The sequence below is a fragment of the Scophthalmus maximus genome, chromosome 17 (genome assembly GCF_022379125.1).
Source record: "Scophthalmus maximus strain ysfricsl-2021 chromosome 17, ASM2237912v1, whole genome shotgun sequence".
Taxonomy (NCBI): domain Eukaryota; kingdom Metazoa; phylum Chordata; class Actinopteri; order Pleuronectiformes; family Scophthalmidae; genus Scophthalmus; species Scophthalmus maximus.
Genome location: NC_061531.1, coordinates 7,327,300 through 7,353,548, shown reverse-complemented (window position 1 = coordinate 7,353,548; position 26,249 = coordinate 7,327,300). Strand labels below are relative to the sequence as shown.

At 43.6% G+C, this 26,249-nt stretch overlaps 5 protein-coding genes across 8 annotated transcripts; 4 read left to right on the top strand and 1 right to left on the bottom strand.

Annotated features, from left to right (window-relative positions):
* The first annotated feature begins 504 nt into the window (after nucleotides 1-504).
* LOC124849453 (MIEF1 upstream open reading frame protein-like) lies at nucleotides 505-2,111 on the top strand. 2 transcript variants are annotated; one of them, XM_047328206.1, is made up of 3 exons: nucleotides 505-623; nucleotides 1,369-1,689; nucleotides 1,970-2,111. In XM_047328206.1, exon 2 carries the CDS (start codon nucleotides 1,406-1,408, stop codon nucleotides 1,616-1,618), a length of 213 nt encoding a protein of 70 aa, XP_047184162.1. In that variant the 5' UTR covers nucleotides 505-623; nucleotides 1,369-1,405; the 3' UTR covers nucleotides 1,619-1,689; nucleotides 1,970-2,111. The 2 variants fall into 2 exon arrangements, with proteins under 2 accessions (XP_047184162.1, XP_047184163.1); XM_047328207.1 differs by lacking the exon at nucleotides 505-623 and adding an exon at nucleotides 631-1,158.
* On the top strand, nucleotides 1,696-4,908 carry mief1 (mitochondrial elongation factor 1). 2 transcript variants are annotated; one of them, XM_035615235.2, is made up of 5 exons: nucleotides 1,696-2,123; nucleotides 2,222-2,402; nucleotides 2,542-2,577; nucleotides 3,094-3,365; nucleotides 3,499-4,908. In XM_035615235.2, exons 1-5 carry the CDS (start codon nucleotides 1,914-1,916, stop codon nucleotides 4,336-4,338), a joined length of 1,539 nt encoding a protein of 512 aa, XP_035471128.1. In that variant the 5' UTR covers nucleotides 1,696-1,913; the 3' UTR covers nucleotides 4,339-4,908. The 2 variants fall into 2 exon arrangements, with proteins under 2 accessions (XP_035471128.1, XP_035471129.1); XM_035615236.2 differs by lacking the exon at nucleotides 2,542-2,577.
* Nucleotides 4,909-6,760: 1,852 nt separating this feature from the next.
* On the bottom strand, nucleotides 6,761-13,069 carry napsa (napsin A aspartic peptidase). The gene is made up of 9 exons (XM_035615240.2): nucleotides 12,817-13,069; nucleotides 12,372-12,525; nucleotides 10,996-11,119; nucleotides 9,023-9,141; nucleotides 8,699-8,898; nucleotides 8,394-8,516; nucleotides 7,961-8,105; nucleotides 7,773-7,871; nucleotides 6,761-7,613 (listed from the first exon to the last, which is right to left on the bottom strand). The coding sequence occupies exons 1-9, from the start codon at nucleotides 12,888-12,890 to the stop codon at nucleotides 7,452-7,454; spliced, it is 1,200 nt and encodes a 399-aa protein (XP_035471133.1). The 5' UTR covers nucleotides 12,891-13,069; the 3' UTR covers nucleotides 6,761-7,451.
* A 1,951-nt stretch (nucleotides 13,070-15,020) lies between these two features.
* LOC118288766 lies at nucleotides 15,021-21,601 on the top strand. 2 transcript variants are annotated; one of them, XM_035615234.2, is made up of 13 exons: nucleotides 15,021-15,299; nucleotides 16,204-16,302; nucleotides 17,049-17,097; nucleotides 17,326-17,469; nucleotides 17,569-17,745; nucleotides 18,945-19,055; nucleotides 19,149-19,259; nucleotides 19,444-19,539; nucleotides 19,647-19,778; nucleotides 19,931-20,017; nucleotides 20,157-20,196; nucleotides 20,364-20,418; nucleotides 20,709-21,601. In XM_035615234.2, exons 2-13 carry the CDS (start codon nucleotides 16,259-16,261, stop codon nucleotides 21,451-21,453), a joined length of 1,791 nt encoding a protein of 596 aa, XP_035471127.1. In that variant the 5' UTR covers nucleotides 15,021-15,299; nucleotides 16,204-16,258; the 3' UTR covers nucleotides 21,454-21,601. The 2 variants fall into 2 exon arrangements, with proteins under 2 accessions (XP_035471127.1, XP_035471125.1); XM_035615232.2 differs by having other exon boundaries at nucleotides 15,023-15,299; nucleotides 16,999-17,097.
* Nucleotides 21,602-22,422: 821 nt separating this feature from the next.
* atf4b (activating transcription factor 4b) lies at nucleotides 22,423-25,286 on the top strand. Its single transcript, XM_035615239.2, has 3 exons — nucleotides 22,423-22,610; nucleotides 23,319-23,783; nucleotides 23,907-25,286. The coding sequence occupies exons 2-3, from the start codon at nucleotides 23,423-23,425 to the stop codon at nucleotides 24,914-24,916; spliced, it is 1,371 nt and encodes a 456-aa protein (XP_035471132.1). The 5' UTR covers nucleotides 22,423-22,610; nucleotides 23,319-23,422; the 3' UTR covers nucleotides 24,917-25,286.
* The last annotated feature ends 963 nt before the right edge of the window (nucleotides 25,287-26,249 follow it).

The following is a 26,249-nucleotide window of genomic DNA, read 5'->3' as shown; positions in this document are numbered from 1 at the left end:
TCACACATTTTCAGTATAAGTGACGTTTGATTGGCATTTTGTAAACATCTTGTCTTGTGTTGTGCACAGCTACAACAAACAGCCTTTATGCAGTAAAACATGTACATCACTGACAGAGAAGACTAGAAGTATATTATCTATTCTTATCTATTTGAGGTAACTTTAAACAGAGAGGACACCATTGAGGACAGTGCAGTAAGCTCAGTTTTGTAGTTCATTGTCAAGATCCTAAATACAGGGCAGTTTTTTATTTTTAATTTTTATTTTTACCATCCATTAGTAGTATAACTCTGTTTAGATTGATTCATTGATTCATAGCAACCACAAGAATTGGGCCCAGCATTTAATCAAAGAACTCAAATATGTAATGAGGCTTAATTTCTCTATGATTCATTTTGAAAATGTATTATTTTTATACTTGTAGTAAAGAATATGTTAAACGTTGATATAGAATTGGTGGCCATACAATCTACAGATGTATTGTTACAATGAATAAACAGTACCCCGGATGTAGTATGTGAGGGACTATTTGTTTCCGGTGTCACTGTCTAATCTGACCCCCGGCTTGAGCAGAGCCCTGCCCCTGCCTGGAAACCAACGTCTTCCGTCTAATTTCCTGAAACGTGAGTTAGTTTGTGTTTCTTTGCTGTGCGTACTGACGTGTCCGCTCCCACTGTACGTCCTACTGGTTGTTTTTTTTTGTGAATGTCTTTTGGGGTTTGCGGAAGCTAAGGTCAGCGCTGCCTAGCTCTGACAGCTAGCTCGTTAGCGCGTCAAAGCTAACACGCCAGTCGTGAGATGTGTGACTTTGATTTGAGCCAGCCATTTTCTACAGACTGAGGAACCTCGGCTGTTTTGATCACTCTCTGCCCTGCGGCTACATCGGTCACACGACAGTCGTTGACATTCCAGGGAGACAGGGGACCAGCGTGTGTAAGCGTCACATGTGTATGTTTGCTACCGATAGTTAGCGCTTGAACAGAAGTCACTGACGTTGGCGAGCATGTAACTGTGACCGCCCGGACCCCTGGACATGTGCGTCTCTGCTGAGTGTTATTGGACTCATTGATCATGGATAAACTGGGATGGGCTTTCACATCACCTGTGTCATATTGTCATTGGGTGAAAGGCAGCTAGCGTTTCCTGGTTGTCTCTCAGGTCAGTGCAGTTCAAAGTGCTTCATAACTGATAATTGACTGATAGAGAAGTTGGTAACTAACTATTGATTATTCTCTCTACCCAAAGTCTCTTTAACATTTTCAGCTGGCACGATGAGCAGATTCAACTTTATACTGTATATACCTGTAGCTGCTGCGTCACCCTCGGCTCAGTCCCTTCACCATACAACCTCTGCTTTCCTTCGCCCAGGTGCCAGGGTGTCCCCCGTCTCCATGCGTAGTCCCTAATGGGCGGCTGGTCTCGCAGTGCGGTGCTGGAGCTGTACAGGGCGCTGCTCCGTGCAGGGCGTCACCTGCAGTACACGGACCGCAATTACTATCGCCGCGCCGTGGCTCGCGAGTTTCGCCGCTGCCAGGCGCTGACGGTACCCGAGGACAAGGAGGACGCACTGAAGAAGGGCCAGTTCTTCCTCAGTAGCCGACTGGGTGGGCTTATGTAGGGGGAAGCGGGGGGGGGGTCACAGGTCATCTGCAGGTGGGTAAGAGGTTGTCCGGAGGCGCAATCTCCCAGGTGGGTTCACAATAACAAAATACTTTGTCAGGGGTTAAATATCTGAGAGGGATGGTGGATGATTTATTCTTGTAGAATTCTGCTAAGATTCTCAGTAAAGAGTAAAATCATGTTGGGTGTGGTTACGCTCTGATTGTACTTCTGCAGTCTCACTGTGTGTGTGTGCAATATGTCGTAGCCTCTTCTCCAGGAGAGGGAATTCAGATGATGCTTTCTCCGTCTCCATGGCCTCCTGTCTGTCTGTCTCCTCTCTGACGTCCTTTCCTCATCTTCTTCTCAGTGGCAGGATGGCAGGGGTCAATGGAGACCGCAAAGGGAAGAAGGATGACAATGGTATCGGCACAGCCATTGATTTCATGCTTTCCAATGCTAAGCTTGTGCTGGGGGTGGGCGGAGCGGCAATGCTCGGCATTGCAACACTAGCTGTCAAAAGAGTAAGTCAGAAGACATTTATCTCTAACTTTCCATGCCCCTCACTCGTGTGATGATGAGGGGGGGGGAATAAATTTGCACACAATTCTTTGTTGTACAGATGTATGACCGTGCCATAAGTGCTCCCACCAGCCCCACCAAGATGGAGCAGACAGGGCAGAGAAGCTGGGAAGAGCCTGCCTGGATGGGTTCGTCACCACGGGTACTGAACCGTGACATGAAGTCCACAGTTAGCAGGTCACTACAGTCTCTGCCCACTTCTTCACATGCGTTTGAACCAGGTGAGGAAAACAAAGTACTCTTAAGTAAGAGAAGTTAAATTTGACATTTTTTTTCGCTTTTTTTTTTAAACGTCTGAGTAGCCAGTCTTGATTTTTCCGCCAACTGCATTTAAAGAATTTTTTTTTCATCTGTTGACAGACAGCCTATTTGGAGGAATCTTGCTCTTCCTCTACAGTGGGTGATGGCTCTTTGTACTGCTGTAGTTAGTCACTAGGCAGTTCTATATTAGTTTGACACAATGTTAGTTGAACCTTGATGTTTTGATTCATTCTTGATTTAGTGTTTGTAGATTTAAAGTTTTGTATGTTTCAGCTTCTTAATTCAAAGAGCACACTCATGCCTCTTTCACCCTTTGCATATTGACCCACTGCCTCTCCTTGAAAAGTCATTAGCCTCTTTTACTCATCAGTGGAAGTGGTCACAGAGCTAAATCCATGTCTGTGTAAAAGGGAGAGCTGGAATGATGGGACACATGAAGACGCTGTTACAAGTCTCTTAATTCATGAATGGTGTTTTTGCAGCTTGTTTGGAACAGAATAAACAAGCATAAGTGGTATAACTAGTGTCGTCTTAATGGCAATATTGCAGTCTCTTTATAAAGGGGGCTATTATTTGACATGTTAGAACGGGGGAAGATGATTCTTCTGCATTTTTTGAACAAATGCATCCTCTTGCCTCCAATCTCTTCAGACTGTCTGCGAAGGGCCGTGGGCCGTGCTGCTGTGGGGGGCAGTGGTGCCACGCAGACTGACCTGCTGCGGGCCCGGATGCGCTTGTCTCTGCAGGAACATCTGTGGGAGTTCTACCAGCATAACGTGAACATACCTAGTGAGGAGCAGGCTGTGGCCAGGAGGGCAGCGCTGGACATCTGTGCAGAACTCAGGGTGTTTCTTCACGCCAAACTGCCTGACATGCCGCTCCGAGAGATGTACCTTAGTGGCAGCCTGTATGATGATCTGCAGGTAAGAGGTGTCACACATTAAGTCCTACTTTTCGACAAAAGTGTTTTAGTTTTAGCCCCTTCGAGCACTCTAGTGATTTATAGTGACTCTGAAATTTGTTGGGTTTTGTTTTTCCCTTCCTCCTTCTTTTTAGGTGGTCACAGCAGACCACGCCCAGCTTATGGTGCCTCTTATCTTGGAGAAGAACCTGTGGTCGTCCATCCCTGGGGAGGACACTATCATGAATGTCCCTGGTTTCTGGCTTGTTCGTAGGGAGAACTTGGAATATTTCCCACGGAATAGCAGCTACTGGGACCGCTGCATGGTCGGAGGTTACCTCTCCCCTAAAACAGTCCTCGAGGTCTTTGACAAGCTTGTGGCCGGCTCCATCAACTGGCCAGCTATAGGGAGTGTTTTGGACTATGTCATCCGTCCTGTGGTTCCCTCCGAAACACTGACCCTGGAGGTACAGTACGAGACGGACAGGAAGCTGTACGTAGACTTCTTACCCTTACTTGTGATGGAGGATGGAACCTCGTTGATAGCTAAACCACATCGGCTTGTAGCGGAGCGCCATGAAAACCTTTGGCGGCAGAGCTTCCGCGTGGCTGAGACGGCACGACTCCGGGCTCTGGATCAGGAGGATGGAGGCTGCCGAAGCGCCTGCCTAAAGGTAGCGAAGGCGGTGTGCAAGCTCAACCCTGCACTTCACCGGCTCAATGCCAGCCAGCTCACCAATTCAATCTTGTTGTTGAGCGAAAAAGAAGGCGACTGGACCCAGGAAGCACTGGCTGATCGCTTCCTTCAGCTGCTACGAGCGCTAGTGGGACACTTGGAGGCCGGCAGGCTGCCGTGTTCCCTCAGCCCTAAAGTTAACTTATTCTGTGAGCTGACGGAACAGGAAGTGGACGAGCTGGGTTATACACTCTACTGTGCCCTCTCAGATCCTGAAGGGCTGCTTAGAACTGCCATGGCACAACCCCCTCATCCATGACGACCTTCCCCCAACGCAGCAAACGTGGACTGAAATGTCAACCACACAGATGTGTGGCCAATAGTGACCTCCAGCCAAAATGAGGGTCCTGGAGAAAGAAAAGGAAAAAACTGCATGGAATCAACCTCTCTCCTTAAACACAGTCTCTTAATTTCTAAATGCCTCTTCACAAACATTTGTGACAAAAAGTGTGATACACAGTCGCAGTTACTTCGTGTTGATCCGTTTGCCACAAAAACTGTATGTGGTGTCTTCATCCAAATATTTTCATCTCAGTTGAAAGCTAAGGGTCACTGGAATTCATGGCTCTCACCAAAGCCATTGTATTAGTAAGCTAAAAGCAGGCATGTTGTTCGGGCATCACACAGCGGGACGGAGGGCCTGAACCTTGGATCGACTGATTCTTATGAAGTGGATAATGTCATATTCGTGCACTTTTTTATCGGGTAGAGAGTTTTAAGAATACAGAACTGTCTGATGCTGTTAAAGTCACCATGGTCACAACTGTGTAGAGGGATAGACTGTGATGTTGATCGTGTGTCTGCCAAGCTAATAAACTGTTGATCAGCCTGAAGGACTCAACGTCTTTGAGTTAAAGAGACATGCTAATGTTTCATGCCCCATTTGCCATGTTTAAACACAACAATGTGTCAAATTTTTGTAAAGCAAAAAAATATAATTTGTACAGTGGCCACATATGCCACACCGTTTGCTCTACATGGCTCCACGCATGTGTAAGAACAAACAGTTCGGAAAGTCTGCAGCCTGGATGTGTTTGCTACCTAATCTAGAAATCAATTGGGTGGATAATACGTCGACCTATGAGTTAATGACCATTTTAACGACTCTAATTTCACAACAGAAATTTGATGCAAAACTGAATCTACATCCACAAATGAAATGTAACGGCATCTACAGGGAGTACACAGTTTTTGGATCTGTTGCTCATTCATGAAATTCGAACAAATGCAGCCCCATCATTTTATCGCAGTCACTTAACGTTTCCATGTGACCGTCTGTCTGACACAGAGCTGCTCTTTGTTTGCCATTGTGAACAGTTGTTTTTTTCTCCGGTCTCACATTTTTTGCTTGGGTTCACAGGTCTGATGCTTTATCAGCTAATATTTATTTTGCACGGCCTCATCACAGGTTGTTTTTGCACTGGTATGAAACAAAGTTGTGCAAACGTGTTTCCGTTTTCACTCTGTTGTTTACTATGTTTTGCATAATTTAAATTTCAGGGTAGATCCTTTTCATTCTATATCATGTTCAAATGTAGACCGTTGAGTGTTGCAAACACTTGTGGGCTGGGTCTAGATCTTTGTAGCAGGGGAGTACACCCTCCGCCAGAAACTTTTCCCCCTCTACAGTATCAGAAATCCATGACCAACAACACACTGGTGGCGATAACCAGCAGGAGAAGCGTGCGTTTGTCACTTGGTGAGTTAGTTTCAGTGTTGACTTCAGCTACTTTCTTTATTCCAGTTGGCGCACGGAGCCTGTTGCTACTGCAGTACCTTGTTTGTGTTCCTGTGCACGTCTAAGTCCACATTAAATCCTAGGTACTGATCTGGCCCGGTGTCATGAGTAGGTTGCCAGACATGGATTAGGGCAGTTTCACATAGCTCAAAGAGTACAAGTACTGGACTATACTGAAGCTACATGTGTATGTTAATAGATTACAGGTGCTAATCTGGAGAATATGATCTGATCAAGGAGGATCTACTCGCAGATCTGCAGTTACGTAACAGAACCAAGGCTTCCGATCTTAGATTAGCCTGGTCCTCAGTGGAGCTTCATCAAACTGAGCTGCACAGTTCCACGTGACAGTGGGTCCAGTAACTACACTAAAGTAGTGCTCAAAATGTTGTCCAAAATAATCATGGCTGCTTTTTGTTCTCACTTTTAGCCTTAGAATGAAGAAAAAAAAATGCAGTGATAAGGCGCAAGTGTCTCCTTAGTCCCAATCCCAGAGGGATTTGTGTTTATGGTTCTGTTGTGCATTCAGTTTAAAATACTCTAGATAATAATGGAGAAACAGGTTGATATTTTTCTATTCATTGTACATTTGTAACCAAAAAGATCCAGTTATTTATTAGCACTGATTCAATGCTTTGTTCTGGATGTATGGCTATAAGTAATCTGTGTGCATATTGAGCGTCTTCCTTTGCAGACCTTCTTTGTGCTACAAGTGACTGTGTTGATGAGGGGAGTCACTGTGCCACATGTGTAATGTTATTGTAAAACAAAACCCAAAGTAGACCACTACTTCTACCTTGTGGAGTGCATACTAGCCATATGCTGTGTCGCATGCTGTGTATATTTTCCTCAGCCTTTTTTTTTTTTGGTTAAGCTTTGGAGTTGAACTGTGCAGCACTTTGTATACTACTACATTAAATGTTACAAATGACAGTCTGTATGGTCATCTTTGATTATTAACTTTTATTCAGTGATATTTGACAATAAAATTCACATTGGCTTGTTAAAAGAAACATCCTGAGATATGTTCAGTGTACAAATCAGCTCCAGTTATGTTTAGAAATCTAGTTATAAAATTTGAAAAATGGAAACTTCAGTTTTTCTAGAAATTAACATTCAAAAGTTTGGAGCATTTGTACCTTTTAAAGCATTGAGGTACAATAATTATACACCCCAAAAATGTTTTTCTCAAAATCCATTGTTCTGATTGAACCCTACCATACCAAAAATACGCAATGTTAAAGCTCAAAAATCCAAAAGCAGCTTCACAGGCAAGAGCAAGACACTGAAGCGGTCTATTTGTTCATTTGCAGAACACGTCTGTACGCCAACTATGTGGAGATTACCTCTGCCAATGAAGTCGTGCGACTGGTCTTGTTTGTTTGGATTACTCAAAGTTATGGATGATACACATTATTTTCTTTTAATCAAAGATGGGTCTTGAGCATGGCAACAGCGAGGTGATTACATGTTGGGAGAGATCCGGCTCTAGAAATACTAGGTAAAACAGCAGATAGGTGGGGGATTGCTGAGCCTTTGCAGGGGTCTTTGTTCTCAGTGTGCTCTTGTTATTGCAGGAAAAACATTACATACTTTCTGCCTGTGTGATCTCCTTTTCATACAGTGCTATGTAACTACTTGGCAGGGGCGAACCCCACACGATCAGCGCTCCTGTCGAACACAGTGTAGTACTTCCCAATAAATACATCTCCCAGAATCCACAGGGGCCCAGCAGGAGGCGGGATATCCATGGCCATGAATCCTGACAGACAGATCGATGAACCCATCTGGGACTCCTGCACAAAAAAGGATAGTCAATTATTTCCATGTTTGAAAGATAATATCAGTTAACTTCAAGGGACAATTCTCTGTCCTATAGCTAGTAATAATAGAACACTGTATGGGACTATATCACCAGAATGAAGGAACATGTCATCTGTCATTAATCCATCTACCTTCATGATGTAATCGTCTCCAGTCAAGTTGAACATCTTCCCTCCGATGTTGAAGGAGACGACGGGCAGAGATGGAATCCTTTTACAGTCAATGAAGTACTGCGAGGGAGAGAAGAGGACATGATCTCTCCAAAGCAGAAACAAAGAAAACCAAACTGAGTGACTTTGTATTTTTTCCCCCACTATACCTCTCCCATTAGAAAGGGAAGAGCTCCAATGGCTTTCTGCAGCGCTCTGATTTCCTCACGGGGACCCACAATTAGGGATGTTCCTGTGTCAACAATGGCCTGGCAACCGGCTTTGCAAATAGTCAGCTGATTGCCAACTTCAACTCTGCAGGGCAGGTAAGGAACAGAGCAGCAAGGCGGGGCAGAGAGAGAGAGAAGAGGCATCAGTTTATTTTCATTGCAGGAAAAGTTGGCAGGTAACTGATGCACATGCTTTAATGCAGCCTTTAAAATCAATTTAAACTTCAAAACAGAAGGCAATTTATGTGCATATCTTCTTTAAAGTCCCAAGAAAATCCCACAAGCTGTGGAAACAAAAGAGAACTGTTGCCATTACAAACAGAGTATGTGCGACTACACCTTGTAAAAATGAAGCCTCTCAAGTCCTTCTCACCCAGTCATCTCAATCTGCCAGTAGGCTTTGCGTGTGACATTAACATAGTGCAGGTCTCCGCTATAGTACTGTGGATCTGCCCCACCCAGCATTAGCTCTCCTCCGACTGCTGCCGTTGGGTCTCTGTGACACAGGATGGGCAGACTTGTCACTCACACAGAAATAAGCCACCTCACTTCACAAGTGTGACAAATCCAAAGTTGCTGAATTAACAATAACAAAGCCCAGACAACAATTAAACCAGTATGAAAGTCTGAAGAATAATTATATTTGTATCATTTATTTATCTTCTGTAAGAAACCAACCTGCTTATGTAGAAGGAGAAGACGTTCTGGGGAAGCAGCTTGGCAGCCATTGCTGTGTCAAACACCGGGGTGACATGATCTACCGATATGGCAGGGTAGGCCATGCCCAAGACCCCATCGAACCGGGCAACAGCAAATGTGATGCCAGGCTGCTTCACTGCTTCAGCAAACTGTTGACCAGCAACAGACAGGCCTGCAAGCTACAAGGAGCAGAAAGGGAAGCAGAGAAATGTCTCATAATTGAATGATGGAAATGGCGTGACCACTAAAGCTGAGGAAATGCCGTGAAAAAAAGAGCTTTGAAAGCGAGAGTCTCGAGCTCACAGAGACAGTGTCCTCGCTGATGAAGCCTGACAGACTGCCTCTGCCGTACTGGATGGAGAACTCTGTGCCATTCTTCACATATGTGCTTGACTTCTTCGAGTTGTAGCGATGATGAAGCCCTGATGAGACGGGAGAGAGGACAGCTGATCAAAATGAAAACCCACGGGTTTCTGTAACTTTGTTGTCCTTTAAACGTCTGTCCCTCTGAAACAGGACAGACAACATGTACAGTTAAGTTGAGTTGTTTTAAGACATGAACGCCGGAAAATGTCCGCAAAATTGCGTCCGGACATTCTCAGGAATTTGCCGTTCACATATGACGAATGAATCTGGACATGATCTCCAGATCATACTGTGACATCTGGGTAGAGCAGGGGGCTCCGATAACACCGCTGGGGAAGGCATAGTTTTTATTTTAACAATCAACACTTCATTGCTGTATTTTCACATGCCCACTCGGAAATTCTCCAGAGATTGTACGAGGGGGCTGGCAGGAGAAACAATGGAGCAAAATCTATGGAGTGAGCTTTACGTAAAAGGTGAAACGAATGAAGGCAGAGAATACAGCAAAATGTTTGTGTGTATTCTGCCGGTGAAAACTAATTTTCACAAAAGTTTCCGCACCAAGGTCCATCTTTTACTTTTGACCTGGTTAGTTTTGGTTTCACATTGCAATTTTGCAGACTTAAAAAAAACAAAACACTTCACATAACACACCTAAGGCCCTTCATCATCCCTTACGTGAGATGGATCTCCCCAATAGATGGGCAAGAATTTACGTCAGTAGCAGACGCATAGCCAGTAATGAGCCTGGGCGGCACTGGCCCACCCACATTACTCATGGCCCATTCACGTGCTACTGCAGAAAACATTCATTAAAGCTTTGTTTGCTACACTCTGATTCACTCTGATGCACATTGGTCCAAGCCACATACCTGTCATCTCTTCTTGGATGCTAGTATTTCATCAATGTTTGGGGGCTGAGCTGAGGAGATCCTCAGGATTAAGTGGAGGTGTTTGTCAGTGAGGCGACTCCTGTGTGACGTTTTGTTCATCTTCATCAAAGAGAACAGTTGTTCACATAGATATGTGCTGCCGAACATAGAGCATTTGAGCAGCTTGGGTACGGAGGTGGGGCATTGTATCAGGGATTAAACATGGAAACTGTGCAGCGCCCAGAGCGTGATACTTTGACTTGAGCGTGTCACTACACTGGAGTTCACTCAGTTCCATTTGAAGGTTGGTTGGTGCGCTTTCTACGTCAACTGCAAACGGATTACTGAGCAGTTCAAATCTACGTTTCTGTTCTTCAAAGTCGGCAAATCGTTGGGTAAACTCGGCTGTGAGTACGCTGAGTTTTTCAGCAAACTGTGCACAAATCTGCGTTTTTATGGTTTGGCAGCATGCAAAATGGCCCAGGTTTCCTTGCAGCATCTGAGTCTCCCACAGCCAAAACTTGGTTTTAAAAGCCCTCACCGCAGCGCAATGTCTGTGATGACGTGGCCCCGACCCTGAAGCTGCAGGTTCAGCACATCGAGATGGCTTGTTATGTCTCACATAAATGCAAGCTCACAGAGAAACTTTGTGTCACGGAGCTCTGCTATGTCTTTCCCTTTTCTGTCTAGAAACTGACACATTTCCTCACGCAGCTGGAAACATCTGTTCAGTACTTTTCCCATCAGCTGTTCATGTAGATTGGTGGCAAGCTCACATGTACGATCAGCAACGGTGTTTCTGCTCAAGCTCACGTTTAAAAATGCTTGCCTTTTATCAGGGCACACAACGTCGCTTAAGTGTAGTTGGGCGAGACACTGAACCCTAAAATTGTCCCCGACGGCTGTGTGGGCAGTGTATGAATGATAGAAAAAGCGCAGTATGAATGTGACTTGTAATCTTAATTGCTATATAAATGCAGTCCGTTTACCATTTGCATACATGCACAGTATCTACTATAGTAAAGGAGACACACTCACAGCAGGCCAAATCAAAGAAGGTGCAGTGAATGGAGGGGACCCACAGGTTGGAGGAGCCGGTGTCAAACAGCACAGAGAAGTCCTGTGGAGGGGTGCCGATGCTGATCACCCCGTAGTACTGAGCCTGCGGAGTCGACAGTTGGAAGAAACATAAAAAAAGATTAAACATTTTTCACAGCAGACTGAAACTTTGGGCAGGAATGTGCAGGTGTAACTAACTTATGTCGGGTACATTTAGGCGCGTCTGTAAGCAGTCAGCTGTCAGCAGACACTACCAATTAAAACACAAAAGCATACCTGAATAATGAACATCAAAAGCTATGGGGGTTTTATATGTGTCTGGAAAAGGTGGCATTTCCTTTTACTGTTACTTTAAAAAACAATAAAGTTATCCATGTAGATTTTTTTTGTCAAGAAATCACGGGGCATTTTCTACACAAACCAACAGAACCAAAACATTAAGACATCACCAACACTTACACCTTAAGGTAGATCTGGAATAGGTAGACGTTTGGCCCGGACCAGCTGGGCGTCCTCATTTTTTTTGCACATTTAAAAACTTTTCTCTTGTGAATAGAGGAGGGAAGTGACCTCTTCCAGATGGGGGCAATGTGGGAGTGCCTGCACAGTGACAAGCTCTACATCAAAGTTAACTCTACATTTAAACACTTCACAAATGTGGAGAGTGAAATGAAATAATTGAGGGGGTGGTTGCTGATTCAGGGAGACGGACACCGTGGATGTCTTAAGCAGAACTATCTATTATAAGAGCTCAATATTGAGGAGACTTCCGGTTCGCTACACAGATCAACCGGTTCACAGTGTTCTGCGTCCCAAGATAGTCTGCCCATCCCCGGTCTCTGTAGTGTATTAAGCTTTGAGTAATGTCGTCATCTCCCCGCGACTATGACACCTCGAGTGAGACTTCAGCTGCTCAATGATTGTTTCAACTTGCCATAGATAAGATGACCTTGCTTGGTGCCTGAGAAGACTCATCTTAAGAGTTTCTCCGGGGAGGATAGACGGAAATTCCTCAACGGAGAGGTCTGGTCTCGGTTGCCACGTCAACCGTCTTCCCAATCGTTTCCACCAACAGCCAAAAAAGACCCATGTTAACAATATCATGGGTGCATAAGTCTAATATTTACTTTATTTCATCCCTTCCTACGCTGGCAAAACTGCTCAAATATTGATCTTATGGATTCTCACTCAGCCACAGTATGGCGTGGAGCTATTCGTCTTGTGTGGTGCAACTGGGCAAGTGTGATTGACACGTGTTATCAGCCTCAGTGAGTTTCTGCTGACGATAACGACTGTCAATGACAACCGTTCGCATTTAACTCGCAAACCCAGTGTGTTCAAGGGGCTGCACATACATCCATGAAGTTGGTCAGCCTCTCCACGGGCAGGTTCGGCGAGGGGGAGTCGTCCGACGCCCCGGTGCTCTTCGCCAAAGCGTGCAGCTCCTCCAGAGACATCCCGTTGTCGCTCATCAGGCGGCGCAGGCTCCTGGTCTTGTGGAGGGGCACTCTGAGGAGGAGGAGGCGGAGAGAGGCATGATCCAGCAGTTGCAACTTTCTACATGAACATCCTGCACCCGAACAAACGCAGAGAGAAGCGTAACGTTCACCTGGAAGCGGCAACGACGGCGCATGTTAATTGGAAACACGTGCGGTTGATTGTAACGGTAAAGAGCCGAATGAGGAAGTTGACACACACACACACACACACACGGTGCGTTCAATGATATTTTTCTGAGAGTTATACCGAAGGACGTGATATGAGCACACAGAGAACATCGGCTGTCAAAACTCCGGTTACCTTACGATGGCGACACATTGTGTCACAAGTATCAGCAGCATCCCGCTGGCATGGAGTATCTTCAGACGTGTCATGTTTGTGCCGTAAATAAAAAAAACTGCAAATTGATTTTTTTTAAAAAGGAAAAAAAAGATACTTCTGTGTTGTTTCCGTCACAGCCAGCCGTCGACCGTTAATTCGTACGACGCAGTGAGCTGAGTGATGGAGGCGCTCAGGCGATGTCCGCCTTTACTCGTTTCTGCCCGCCGCGCGCCTCTTGTGGTTGGAGGATGATAAATTGAGCAGGGTGCTGTGATTGGTGGAGGAAGCCGCCCGTCATCCGGCCTCACGGACCTGTGCACAAGCTCCCTGAGGGGTCACGAGTTGAGGTGTGACGGATGAGGGGGAGCATACTGTCCCACTGTGTACATGTTAGGAAAGCCCGGCAGAGGAAACCTCGCTTATGATGGAAAACCTTCTTTAGACAGTTTGGTGAGTTGGCCTTCCCAACCCAAGAAGTAAAGTTTACAGATTAAACCTATTAGAAATATAGGTCAACAAAACCAAGTGGCAATCCACTTTGACATTACCCAATGGTTTGAGAACTAAGAGAGGTATGTCTGAGATTGAGAACACGGTTCTAAGAACCAGATAAGAATGAGCTTGTTCACTGCTTGCGCATGCGTGTTGTCACGTCTCCTGGAATTCAAAAGATGGCGCGCAACGACCTAACATCTCACATATTTTCTTTGATTTTTACACTTTTAAAGCATTTGAATGCAGCGTTTAATTCGGTTACTGTTAGGGTTGTGGTTGTGGTTAGGATTGTTGTCTTTGAACACTACATTAAACATCAAATGACAACTTCTTTCGAACCTATCAAATCAAACAGTATATTGGTTTTAAAAACAAATAAACACTAGAATTAAAAATGTCACTACCTCTGCCGCTCTTCTTTTTCTTTTCAGCCACATTTTAACATTTGCCACTGTCAGAGAAAAGGGAAAACTTTGCCAATAATGCGCCTATTACCCTGGTTGCCAACCGCCATTGAAAACGACAAAGAAGAGTGTACAATAAATCACGTTTGCATCTCTTAGCTGGTTGTGGACCAAGAACACGGCCTCAACCATAGCCACCGGTTAAGAACTTTGATCAGCGCCATCTTGGTTTTTTGAAACCCCATATTTGGAGGAGTGGGGTTGGGCTTGACCTTGACCTCATTACTGCACATCCACCTACCGCCTGCAACCTGCACCTATTGGACGGTACTAGCTGTCAATCACACATTATCCACTCCTCAGGCAAAAGTTTACTGACATAAATTAAGTGACACGTAGAGTAATTTCCTCATAGACTTCAATAGAAATTGTCATCTTTGTGCAACCAGTGGAGTCGCCCTCTGCTGGTCATTCCAGAGAATACAGGTTACAGGCACTTCCGCATTGGCTTCACTTTCCCGACCCGATGACTACGTCCAATTTTATACACAGTCTATAGTGTATGTATCCAACAGTGTCAAAAACACCAGATTCTACCCATAATGCAACCTGATTGTCCCTGTCTGGGAGGCTAAATGTTCATGCTTTCTTAAGCATATTCTGAAAATGTCCAACAATTCTTTTAAAATTGGACAGTAAAAATCAGGGGCTGGCAACTCTTTCTGTAGTCAAAATAACATGAAAGCATGAATGATTATTGGAGGCCGCAGATCAAGTCAAATCCCACAGTCAATAAAAAGTTCCAGAGGTGTTACGATCCAAGCTCTCATTCAACAAGTTGCCCTCTGACTCAGACCTATGACAAAGCGTGAAAGCAGCCGCAGAAAAACAATCAGTCACTCAGCCTGTTGAACGAGTTTCCGACAAAATCCTCTACACTGGAAACACAAAGTGTCTGATATACATGCTGTATGCGCACAAGAAGCTGACACACACTCATGCACGCAAGCACACACACCTATCAGACTTTAGGTTGTTGTTGTTAGCTTAGCATCGAGGTTGGTGTTTGGCATGTGGTGGTCATGGTGAAGGTTAGAGTTCTCCTAACAGATAATGACTTTGACATTTTTGGTTGTGTGTGTGTGTGTGCGTGCGTGCATGTGTGTGTATAGTGTGTAGATGTCTGAATGGCAGTGTTGACATATCTCAGCCTTCCCTTCACCTTTTGTTTTTATGTATAGCGAGTGTTCACCTGTTTGTGTAAAAGTCGCATAAAGGGAATCCACCCATTCATTTCTTCCTCTGTGTTGTTACTTGGCAGAGAGATCACACACCCCCTCAGGCCTATTCAGACTGCATGTCAGAGAATGAGATAGAAAAAAAGAGAGGGAGCGTGAGGGAGGAGTAGGCATCCATGGCATCTGTGGCCTGACAGGAGTTCAGGCAAGTAAACGCACAGAAAAAAACAACAAAATCTTACACCGGAGCCACGATCGAAGAGATAGAAGGGACTAGTGACATGAATAAGGCTGATAACGACGACTTCTACACTGCATTATGATGGTAAGAAACATCCCTTTCTGTTGTGTATAAATTGTCAAATGTATGTATTATATAAGCTTTAGAAAGGACGAGTTGGGCCTTGAGGCTGATGATGAAAAAAAAACAACCCTCACACCAGTAGGTTCCTGTTTCTTTTAATACTTCTTATTTCCTCTTTCACCAGTCTAAACCAAAGTTTCAGAACCATGCTATAGAGTCATGTCTCACATGTGATTTTTATGTACAACCAATTCACTGAATGGATGACGACAATGAACTGGATGTCATATCTGGAAAACTTGACATTATTATGTCAATATGTGACACCTTGTGAAAGCAAAGCACCTACACCCAACAACAGGACAAACCAGTGATATGACTACATGAATTCCACAGCACATGGTTTGTTAAATATGCCTAAAATCAAAGAGCTGTCCAGCGGTTGTACTGATGAAAATGGCCACAACATAAACCAAGTCGACAAAGCTTTCACATGTTGTAAATGCCGTTCATATCAAGTGAAATATGTCGGCCATTATGGTTAAGCACACTGCAGGTGGCTTGACCAGAGTTGTTCACCTGATAACCTTCCTTTCAGGGATCTCAGCTCAGCTTTTTCGTAGAGTTTTATCAATGCATTTCAATAATTCCTCCCTTTTGTTGATAAACAGTGTTTGCATCTGATCATTTTGCATGTTTCAGTATTCAGTGTTTATAGTCTTGTCTATTTATTTGACAGTTGTGATTTAGTGCAACATGTCAAGTTATGAATATGGCTGACAGTGTACAGGTTCAATATTATACACAATCATAGAATATGTAAAAGTAAAGTGCAATAACAAAAATTGATTGTCATTTGACTTTGCTCTTATATCTAATAGTTGTGATATTAGAGAGTTGAATTTGTCTCTGTCAAATCCTCTAGCCGCCCAAACCCCCCAGGAAAAGCTTAACGATGAAGTCCGTCATCACCGGTTCCTATGACGTCCCACAGCCAGTCTACGAAGACCCAGATGCATCAACAGTAAAAAATATTATTTAAAAAAAATGATTCCTATCCGTATGTCTATGTCATCACAGGGACAGCTATGGCTCAGTTTTATTCAGGTGTCCCCAAAAAGTCACAGTGAAACACCAGGTCCCTGAAGTTTACTCACCACTCAATTTTTTATATACACCTGGGGTTTTTCCTTCTGAGACGTGTTAAAACGTCTTCTTTGAAAAACCCTTTTTGACAAACAGCATTGAACTTGACCAAAATTTACAAAATTAAAACAAATGGTCACCGGTGCTGGACAAAGCAGGCCCCAAAAGCCCTGTGCTCCATGTCTGTCAATTGATTGGTAGGGATTTCAGTGTATAAAAATAATGATTAGGAATATGCACCGCTGAAGCACCACAGCAACTAACACAATGAGGTGGGTTCTGCTGTAATTTCTACTCTTGGGGCCATGTTTTGAAGAGGACCCCTGTGTCAAAAATGTAGTTTGGAGGGTATATGTGGTGATAACTTGAGGGGTAGTATAATGAGTTGAATGTTTCTGGTATGTTTAATTGAATGTTTTTTTTGTATGTATTTGTGTAACCATAAGAGACTGACAGCACAATCACTGAGTAAACGTGTAGTTACTGTAAGGAAAACTGATGAATATTTGACTTTGCTCTTATCCTAATAGTTCAGACATTAGAGAGTTGAATTTGTCTCTGTAATACCCTATAGCCACCCAAACCCCCGAGGAAAAGCTTAATGACGAAGTCTGTCATCACCAGCTCCTATGAGGTCCCACAGCAAGACAACGAAGACCCGGATGCAGCAACGGTAAAAATAAATTATTAAATGACAACAACAACAAAAATAACATCCAATTAAACAAAGACAGATTACTGTTAATGACTGTCCATCTGTATGCATGAATTGTTGAAGGATTTTTTTTGTTTTTCTGCCAGTGTTTACATGTCATCAGCTCTTTAGTGGAAATTGAGACATTCAAAAGTGTATTCACTGTTGATGATCCACTCACATGTTGATTTTTGTTGTTGTTGTCAGCCTGCTGTCACAGATGGAAGCCAGTGCGAGGTTAAAGTCAAGCCTGTGCCTCGTCCCAGATCTAAAATACTATCAAAAGCCCAGAGCAATACCAGCAACACCATTGCGTTTGTAGATAAAACTGGCAACACAAGCAACACAGTGGTGGGTAGAGCAGTTTTGACACACGGCTGATAATACAAACTCTTAATAACACATAATAACGAGAATGCATTGTTTTTTTGTGTGTTCTTTTGTCATCAGAGCGCCGAGCACGATGAACATTCTGAAGAGAGGCCTCGTCCTGTTCGCCCGCCTCCTAGACCACCAATTGCCAAATGTTTGACCTCCAGCAAACCCACCCCAGATGTCGATGGAGACAGCTTGTGTGGGTTTGCTGTCAGTCAATACATGAGTACAAATACTGAGCCAACTGTGACGGTATATGATATATTTGAAACCAAGTAACAATCTTCATTCACTTGATCCATCTTGTGTTGTCATAATATTGCATAATATTTATTTGACAGATGTTTTTGGTACTAAATGACAATTGGCACTGTTTCTCTTTATGCACAAACATTTTTAGACATTTTAATACCATATAGAATGCAATTTAGAACCTATTTCAAGATTACACTACAGCCAGAGTATGATGAAACAATAGAATTACTTTTGCTAAATTTATCTAAAACTGACACTTGCCCATTAGTAAATGATGAGCATCCTATAGTCAGCAGGAGTGACAGTGTTTGCTTCAGATCTGATGCTGCAGATTGAAACGCCATGAAAAAAAAAGAAAAACTGTAAATGTAGAAATCCTGATTTGTGCATAATCAACTGTCATATCAAAACCCACTTTTCATTTGTAAGTGTTTGATGTTTCCTGACTGCCTGCAGTCATAAAAACAACAACATTTTAATTACGAACACCGACATGCCTATGTGCCAAGTAGAAAAAATGTGTAAGTTCAATTTCAGACTATTTAAAAACTTAAAAGAATTAAACACTTGTATTGTTAAGACCGGCAGATATTGTCTAAAATATCCAATTCAGTGCTTCAAGATTTATTACAAATATTTATTCATCTTAAAGAATAGTTTGATATTTTTCTGACTGAGAGACCCTTTGACTTGTCAAAGCAGGAAAAGCACAAGTGGAATTAATCGTACTAATGGTGGTCATTTCAGTCGAGCGCGTTCCAGTCCACTGCATACTCATAATATGGCATCACCACATCGTCAGCGTCTTTCTTGCAATGTCAGTTTTTCCTTTTACGCATACATAGACAAAAATGCGCCCCCTGTCCACACACACACACACACACAAACACACACACGTATACACACACACACACACACACACACACACAAACACACATTTCCGTGTTCACACCTTTCATATAGAACAAAGGGTAGAAGGAGCTATTGTTATTATAGACACGTGCTTTTCCTGCTATGACAAGTCAAAATCTCTGAGTATTCATCCCCGAGTCAGTTTTACTCTGGTTCAAATTTATTATTTATTGAAATGTATTGAAATTAAACCCACAATGCAATGTGATACACATATATTTTGTCCCTGGAGAAACTTAACCCTAACTCTTACTTTCTCCCTCTAATTTCCCCTCCTGCTGTAGCCTCCAGCTGTCTGTACTGAGAGAAATTCAAATCTTCCCTGTCCCAAACGCCCCCCTCTTCCCTCCATCTATTATGGTAGACCACTGTCTATGAAAGGGAAACAGTGTAAGGTAAAGTAATTGTTTTTCTTTGCCAACAGCTCACCTTTTCCAGATTTAAATATCAAATCTCAATTTGTATTTATTTTTTATTTTTTTGCATAGAGCTACACTGAGGAGTCTCAACAATACACAATCAGCACCATGCAAAAAACTCCGGACTCACCAGCTTCCTCTGTGGAAGAGATGGACCTCTGTGGGACTTATGGTGAAATGGTAAATTGCAAGTCTGAAAGTCATGTGTTATTGACATGATGTTTTCTGTGAGTTGATATGATAAAGATTTTGTTTTATTTAGTTTTGATCAAACCTTTTGTTATTATTATCTCAAATATAAGATTTATTTACATGATGCAATACATAATGAAGTCAAAATACTAATAATGAGTTTGATTTTTAGGCCACAGACAGTACAGACAGACCTGCAGTTCCACCTCGACTCAGTCAGTCCTACCTCCCCCGCTCTGCCTCAGAGTGTGAAACCTCGCCTCCGCAGGTATGATGTTCATGAACTGTATGAACAGGTGTCAAAACAGCTGTAATGGAAAATCACAACTTTGTGCAGTAGAGTTGATTTAATAAAAAAATCTCCATCAATAACAGACCAGACCACCACCTCCTTCATTCGACCCACCACCACCGCCGCCTTCAACATGGTCATTACCGGAGTCAGAGTACAGTGAGATAGAGCATCGGCCCTACCTGGACGTTCTGCCAGAGGATGAAGACAAGATGGTGGGAGAGACACTACACAACTTTTTACACACACAGACACACAGATACACACACAAAGAGTTACATCATGCTGGGTCAAAATATTTCTGTAGATTTAGGCCATTGTATTTTTTTGTCTTGAGCATTAATTGATTTCCATCAAACACCACCAGACACAAAGGAGGTCGATGCCTCGTTCCGAACTACGCTACCAGATAGGCAGATTCTCCTCACATCAGCAGATCATAGGGGACACAGACGTAAGGCTTCTCTTATAGAAGTGGAGCTTGCATGCCTTCTTCTCCCTGCAAACAAAAATTTTAGATTTTAGCACAATTTGATTGAGTATTCGGTTACCACAAAGTGTTTTTTGACATGAAAATTATCTGTTTTCCTCAGGACATCAATGGGATGTTGAGATGGTTGACAAGAGTATCAAGTGAGTACAAATTTCATTTTTTGGCAAACTTTGGTGAGCGTCTCAATGTATATCAATTTATTCTGAGAGAAAAATGAACAGAATTAATGAATCAATAATATACCCTTAATAAAATGAATTATCAAAGGATCAATATGTAATTTATCTCTGTGCTGTCATTCCAACAGAATCGGATTACATGACTCCATCGCTGTATGGCCTCAGTATAGAAGAGGAAATCAGGTAACATCATAGGACCATATAAATTCCATAATTATATCCTTTTAGTTTCATCTTAAAATATTTCCAGAAAATACAGTGTATTGTATATCATTTCAGAGGAAATAGTGTTTCAGAGTATGTAAATTAGATGTACATTGTGGAACGGCTACAGTTCAAAATTTACATCATGGATTTTTCCGTAACAACTTGCATGTGACAATAAAAGATGATGGGTTTAATTCATTTATTTCCATGAGCTGGATACCAAAGCTGATATTCGTTAAGCCTATCCAATCACTGTCCCGATTAAGGTCATTCAACCAGAGAGCAATGAATGTGAGCAAGGCCCTGCGCCTCTACAACCTTGTCATGATGAAGCGCAATGAAAGCCTGCGGAACGTCATCACGGAGTTCAACTCCATCTCCAACAGCCTAGACAAGATGAAGAAGAGGACCAAAACCATAAACATTGCTGGAGGCACCACAGGTGCCGTGGGAGGGGTGACTGCAGTGCTGGGCATCGCCTTGGCTCCTGTCACCATGGGTGCCTCGCTGATTGCCACAGCGGTTGGTGCTGGCATGGTGGCATCTGCTGGGGGTATGGGCGCCCACACTGCCAAGGCCAACAAGAAGAGTGTGGATAAAATGAAAGTTGAGAAACTTGTGTACGAATATAAGGCGGGAGTTGTTGACCTGGAACGTTGTCTGGACTTCATCCTCTCGGGGATGAATGAGCTGCGGCGGCACGACATTGGCCGGCTGCATCGGGCAGGAGCCCAGCCGGACGCACTGAAGATGGCACATCTGGCACAGTCTGTGTACAGCAACAACATGAACAAAGAAAGGAGGACTTCGGCAGCGCACCCGGGTGGGTTGCCATCTGAAGGACTGCTTCTGGCTTTTGCCAAGGAGCTGGATCAGTATTTCACAGAGGACGATGGTCAGAAGCTGAAGAAGTCAAACAAGAGCAGGTTTTCAGGAAGGGTTCGCCTGCTGGTTGGAAATCTGCTGGATCAACTACAGTACCTGAATCGTATGTGGGAAATGTTTAGTTGAACCAGAGGAACTCTTGGTGTGTATGTGTGTGTGTGTGTGTGTGTGCGCTTGTGTGTGTAAGAGAGAGAGATTTTACAATCTTTTAATTGTGCAATTGAATTCCTTATTTGCCTCATATATATTTTAATAAAAATTTACAATTGTTAAACCCAGTGTGTGATTTATTGCCAGTATTTAAGGCTTAAGTTTGACTGCCAGTTATTACTGTGATATATTACATAGCAGAATTAATATAAACTGTCATAAGATAAAAACTAAATATTGTATTAAGAAACACTACCGCATGACTTTGCCAAGTTCAGTCCATAGTGATTGCTTTTTAACTCTTATGCCCTCCTCGGGCATTTTTGTACATTTTTTCCACTTTTTTTTTTTCGATTCGGTTATAATTTTGGCTGTGTTACAGCTTGTGGCATGAACTTTTCTTTTTAGTAACATTTTTGAAATCCAATGTCTTTTACTCTTACATGTGTTTTATACCCTATTGATGCATTTTGCACCCTCTGCAAAAACCCCTTGCCACCTTCGTGGCAAAAAACCCCTGCTATTAAATCATCATACATCAATATTTTTTTCCGCTTTTTTTTGCATAAATCACTTAAACAACTTCAAATTCGCTCAAAACTACCAAACATTCAATCATTTTCAGGATTTTAACCCTTTAAATACCAGTTTAATTGTTTGAATTATTAATTATTTATTACAAAAAAACAAAAAAATAAATAAATAGTAGGGGGGTGGGGCATTGGTGGCGATTAGAGTCTTAGATATGCGAAAGATTTGCAACGAAACTGATTTGATTGCATTAGTATTTTTATATAGTGCCAGATACTCCCTCCTGACACCCCATTGTCTTCCTTTAAAGGGAGCGGGAGAAAGGAATGTGGATGACGCACGCCCTGGCGGAGTGATAACCTGAGCACCGCGGAAGGACACCTCGGGTCGCCGCCGCTCCAGCTCAATAGCTGCACCACACTACCGCCTGCGCCATTTTCCCCTCTCGCCGAAGAACAACAAACGAAGAACAAGCTCCATTGTCGGACATCGCTCTGTTTGCCGAAATGGCAATGTGAAAGTGTGCCGCGACCCAGCAGCAGCCAACCAAACAGTGCATCCAGCCAGTGCACTGAGTTACTTCTTAATTCAGCAAACATGTCGTGAGTATATATTTCTTTCCATTTCGTCGGCGATCGCTTCGCCGCGCGACTCTGCCGGCGGCCTGTCATTAACACGAGACCGTCACTTTGACGTCATCACATTTCTGTTAAAACTAGTTTTACCGTTAGTTTGACTTATACTGGGCGGTCCACTAGTTGGTTATATAACAACTTCTAGTGGATATTGAAGAAAAAAAAAAGAAGGGTTGGCTATTTGGATGACGTAACGCTCGAAATGAACATGTAACGTTACATTGTGTTCTCTCGGCTCTAATGGCGTCGTCCAGGGCCGCCTGTGACATTTTTAGATTCGAGTTTAAGTAAGAGGTTTGTCGTGACGACTGACTTGGTGCCAACGTGGCGGTCAGAAAATGGGTCGTGTCGCCTCTGTGTCAAAATGGCGGAACGAGAACAAGAAGTGTGGCTGTTTTTAGTGCGGGAGGGGAGGGAGGAAGTGACGCCGTGACCCGGTTTACGGACAGACTGACGTCAGAGTCATGAGACGGGCAGCTGGGTGGAGACACGTGACGGGCAGCAGGTGCACTGCAGGCATGGGGGCAGTGTTGTGCCAACATGGGAGGGGGTTTGTCTCACAAGATCAGAATCACTGCATTCAATTGCATTTCATTAACTATAATACATTTCTACATTATCAGTGTTTATCATATTTTCACCACAAATGTCTTTGTTTTGTCTCCCCCCCCTCAGGTCCTTTGTGGAAACCCTCAGCTCTGCTGCATCCGACAGCACAATAGAATTCGACGCTCTCCTAGCATCGTCACGTGCCCCATTTGTGACCAACAACAGCCACTATGACCACGATGATGACAAACTCACAGTTTGGCCTGGAAGACATGGAGGCCCTTCTCTGGGCGCCTTCCTCTCCCATGGCTGATGCCTTGGAATCCCTTTTCTTTCACCCTGACCAAGAAGAACATCAGGAAGGAGGGGGGACCTCACTGCAGGGGGACACTTCACCGGTTTCGCCCCTCACCTCCTCGTCACTGTCTTCTTCCTCCTCTCCTCCTCCCTTCTACTCTCCTCCTCCCTCGCCACCGGCCGTCCTCCTCCGTGGGGACAAAGCTGGGAACGAGCCTGACCTGCTCTCCCTCCCCTGGTTGGACTACCCTGATCAGCTGAGATGTAGCCAAATGGTCTCAGATGACGGGAAAGGTAATGTTTCTTTAAACTGAATGTAACTTTTGAACACATTTAACGTCATATTGGTCTACATCTAGAACAGCATCTGTTATCGTAGCCAACCTGAGTAATAGAGTGCCTCATTTGCTTCCACAGAGGACATGCTTGGTGACCTGGACTGGATGACGGAGAGGGTTGATTTGAGTTTGGGGTTTGACCTGGAATCTCTGATTGGATCCTGTGGTCCTACTGAAGAGTCCCCCAGCTCTACAGAAGACCTCCTGGCCTCCCTAGATTGCCCAATGGAGCTTGACTCCCTCCCAGGGCCCTCTCTCTCAACGCCCGTGCTCTCGAGTCTTGCCTCTCCTTCTCTTCCAAGTATTCCTCCCACTTCCTGCCCCACGCCCTGTGAAGATGCTTCAGTCATTATGGTGAATGACTCAGAGTCCTATATTGATGAGCAGGAGGCCCCCTCCCCTCCCCTGTGTGTCCCAGAGCCACAAGAGGAGCTTGAAATCAAATCGGAGCCCTCTTCTCCTGACCCATCCTCCCCCTTGGTTGAATCTCCCTCCTCCCCAGTCTACACCCTGGACCTGGGCAGTGAAGTGGATGTCTCAGAGAGTGAAATAAAGCCAGTGTTGGCTGCTGTGGTCCCTCAGATCCCAAGGTTCGTATTCTCCCGTATTGTCCTCGTGCTGGCTCCCAAAAATGAGGTTGGGATCACCTCCACTACTGTAACCACCACACCAGACGCCATTCTGTTGTCCCCTGCTGCCTCCCCCCCAGCCTCGCCTCCACAAATGTCCTCTCGAAGCAGACCATACCCCGAGCCCAATTACACAGCCAATCCACCCTCCCCCTGTTCCACCAGTGTCAAAGTCAAGTCCCCCCGGGGCGCAGGTGGTGATGAAAGGATAGTTTTGAAGGCGCCAAAGGAGAAGAAACTGAAGAAGATGGAGCAGAATAAGACGGCTGCAACACGTTACAGGCAGAAGAAGAGGGTCGAGCATGAATCGCTTACTTCAGAGTATTCACTTCTAGAGAGGAAGAATATTGAGCTGACGGAGAAGGCTGAATCCATGGCCCGGGAGATTGAGTACCTCAAAGAGCTGATGGTGGAGGTCCGCCAGGCCAGGATGACAAAAGGTCTCAGTCCCGACCCCTAGTGGTTGGACCCAAGTATGACAGACTGTAACAGGAAGTGGATCATTGAAAAAGTGATTGATTTTTATTTTTAATGCAAATGTGTATCAGTATATTGTGAGTTCTGTCAACACATGAAAATTATGTTTGCCAGAATATCTCCTCTTAAATATCTAACACTGGTATTAAATATAGAGACGTTTTGTCATGTTTAGAGAAATACAATTTCCTTTTAATATATCAACTTGTGTGCTTTTTTTCTTGTATGTATTTCCCATATATCTGGACCTCAGTGACACCAATATGTCTTTTTAAAGTAAAAAATGTGTGTAGTATAGTGTAACCAGACTACCTGTATTCTCAAACTCTGAATAAAGAGTCTTAAAAATGTCACTACTGCTGTGTGATTACATCTGGGCGTCGATGTGTGGTGAGGGCTTTTTCTTACATTATCTGGGAGATTCACTATGTTGGGCACTTAATGCTACAGCATCATCAACTGCAGTAAAGTTTAAGCACATTTATTTTTGAAGGGAAACTGTAAATACAGGCATTAAAAAATGAGCCTGTCTCCAGATATTAATGTAACTTCATATTTCTTCTTTAATGACATGCAAACATATGGCTAGTCAATGGTTGCTCCACCATTCCTGTGTCAACTTAACCTTCCTGCTGATCTTTTGCAGTCACATGGGGGTTTTGCTCTGCCCAGCAGATAAACCTGCAAGGTTTCCCCCCACAGTTTCCCTTACTGACATTTTACATTTCATGCTGGAAGCATTTTCTATCACCATTATAGCCCCTCCTGCTTTGCAGATGTCAAGAAGCTTCATTTTCAGATCGTCAGTCAGTGCCAAAGAAGCCCGTGGTATTAATAAGTTTATTAACATCTTGAATCTGAGGAGGATTTATCAACTCTGGTAATGTCCTCAGCAAACAGATTCTATTGTCAGCTCTTGACTTCCCTTACAATTCCTATAACAAATGAAGCTGTCAGTGCAAGTTGAAGGGTGCTCAAACTTTAGAAATGACTATTATTGTTTAAAACAAATATATATATTAACTGTATTCTGAATTAGAAATACATTGACATTTGAAGTTTAAATGTCTGCAGTTTGTTGTATTCACATCTTTCCACATCATAAATCAACTGTACCTGACCTGTACAGTAAACTTCACATTTGCTTCACTGAATTGAAGCTCATGATCTTTTTTCATTCTATTTGAGAGACTCTTCTAAGTATGTTCAGAATGTAACTTCGTCCCTAACACAAAGAGTATTTGTTCCCGGTCTGATTATACTTTACAATGAGCACGTAGATGTCTATCTGAGTGGAGCCTCTTTCCAACAAACAA

What these genes read in the sequence shown, in the direction of transcription:
- LOC124849453 (XM_047328206.1), top strand. Translation starts at nt 1,406, where the DNA reads ATGGGCGGCTGGTCTCGCAGTGCGGTGCTGGAGCTGTACAGGGCGCTG.
- mief1 (XM_035615235.2), top strand. Translation starts at nt 1,914, where the DNA reads ATGGCCTCCTGTCTGTCTGTCTCCTCTCTGACGTCCTTTCCTCATCTT. An exon ending in TTCACATGCGTTTGAACCAG is followed by an intron (nt 2,403 to 2,541) that starts GTGAGGAAAACA and finishes ATCTGTTGACAG; the next exon opens with ACAGCCTATTTGGAGGAATC. An exon ending in GCCTGTATGATGATCTGCAG is followed by an intron (nt 3,366 to 3,498) that starts GTAAGAGGTGTC and finishes CCTTCTTTTTAG; the next exon opens with GTGGTCACAGCAGACCACGC.
- napsa (XM_035615240.2), bottom strand. Translation starts at nt 12,890, where the DNA reads ATGACACGTCTGAAGATACTCCATGCCAGCGGGATGCTGCTGATACTT. An exon ending in GGCTGACCAACTTCATGGAT is followed by an intron (nt 11,120 to 12,371) that starts GTATGTGCAGCC and finishes TCGACTCCGCAG; the next exon opens with GCTCAGTACTACGGGGTGAT. An exon ending in TTCTCCTTCTACATAAGCAG is followed by an intron (nt 8,517 to 8,698) that starts GTTGGTTTCTTA and finishes CCTGTGTCACAG; the next exon opens with AGACCCAACGGCAGCAGTCG.
- LOC118288766 (XM_035615232.2), top strand. An exon ending in AAGACCCAGATGCATCAACA is followed by an intron (nt 16,303 to 16,998) that starts GTAAAAAATATT and finishes AATACCCTATAG; the next exon opens with CCACCCAAACCCCCGAGGAA. An exon ending in GTGGGACTTATGGTGAAATG is followed by an intron (nt 19,260 to 19,443) that starts GTAAATTGCAAG and finishes TTTGATTTTTAG; the next exon opens with GCCACAGACAGTACAGACAG.
- atf4b (XM_035615239.2), top strand. Translation starts at nt 23,423, where the DNA reads ATGACCACGATGATGACAAACTCACAGTTTGGCCTGGAAGACATGGAG. An exon ending in GGTCTCAGATGACGGGAAAG is followed by an intron (nt 23,784 to 23,906) that starts GTAATGTTTCTT and finishes TTGCTTCCACAG; the next exon opens with AGGACATGCTTGGTGACCTG.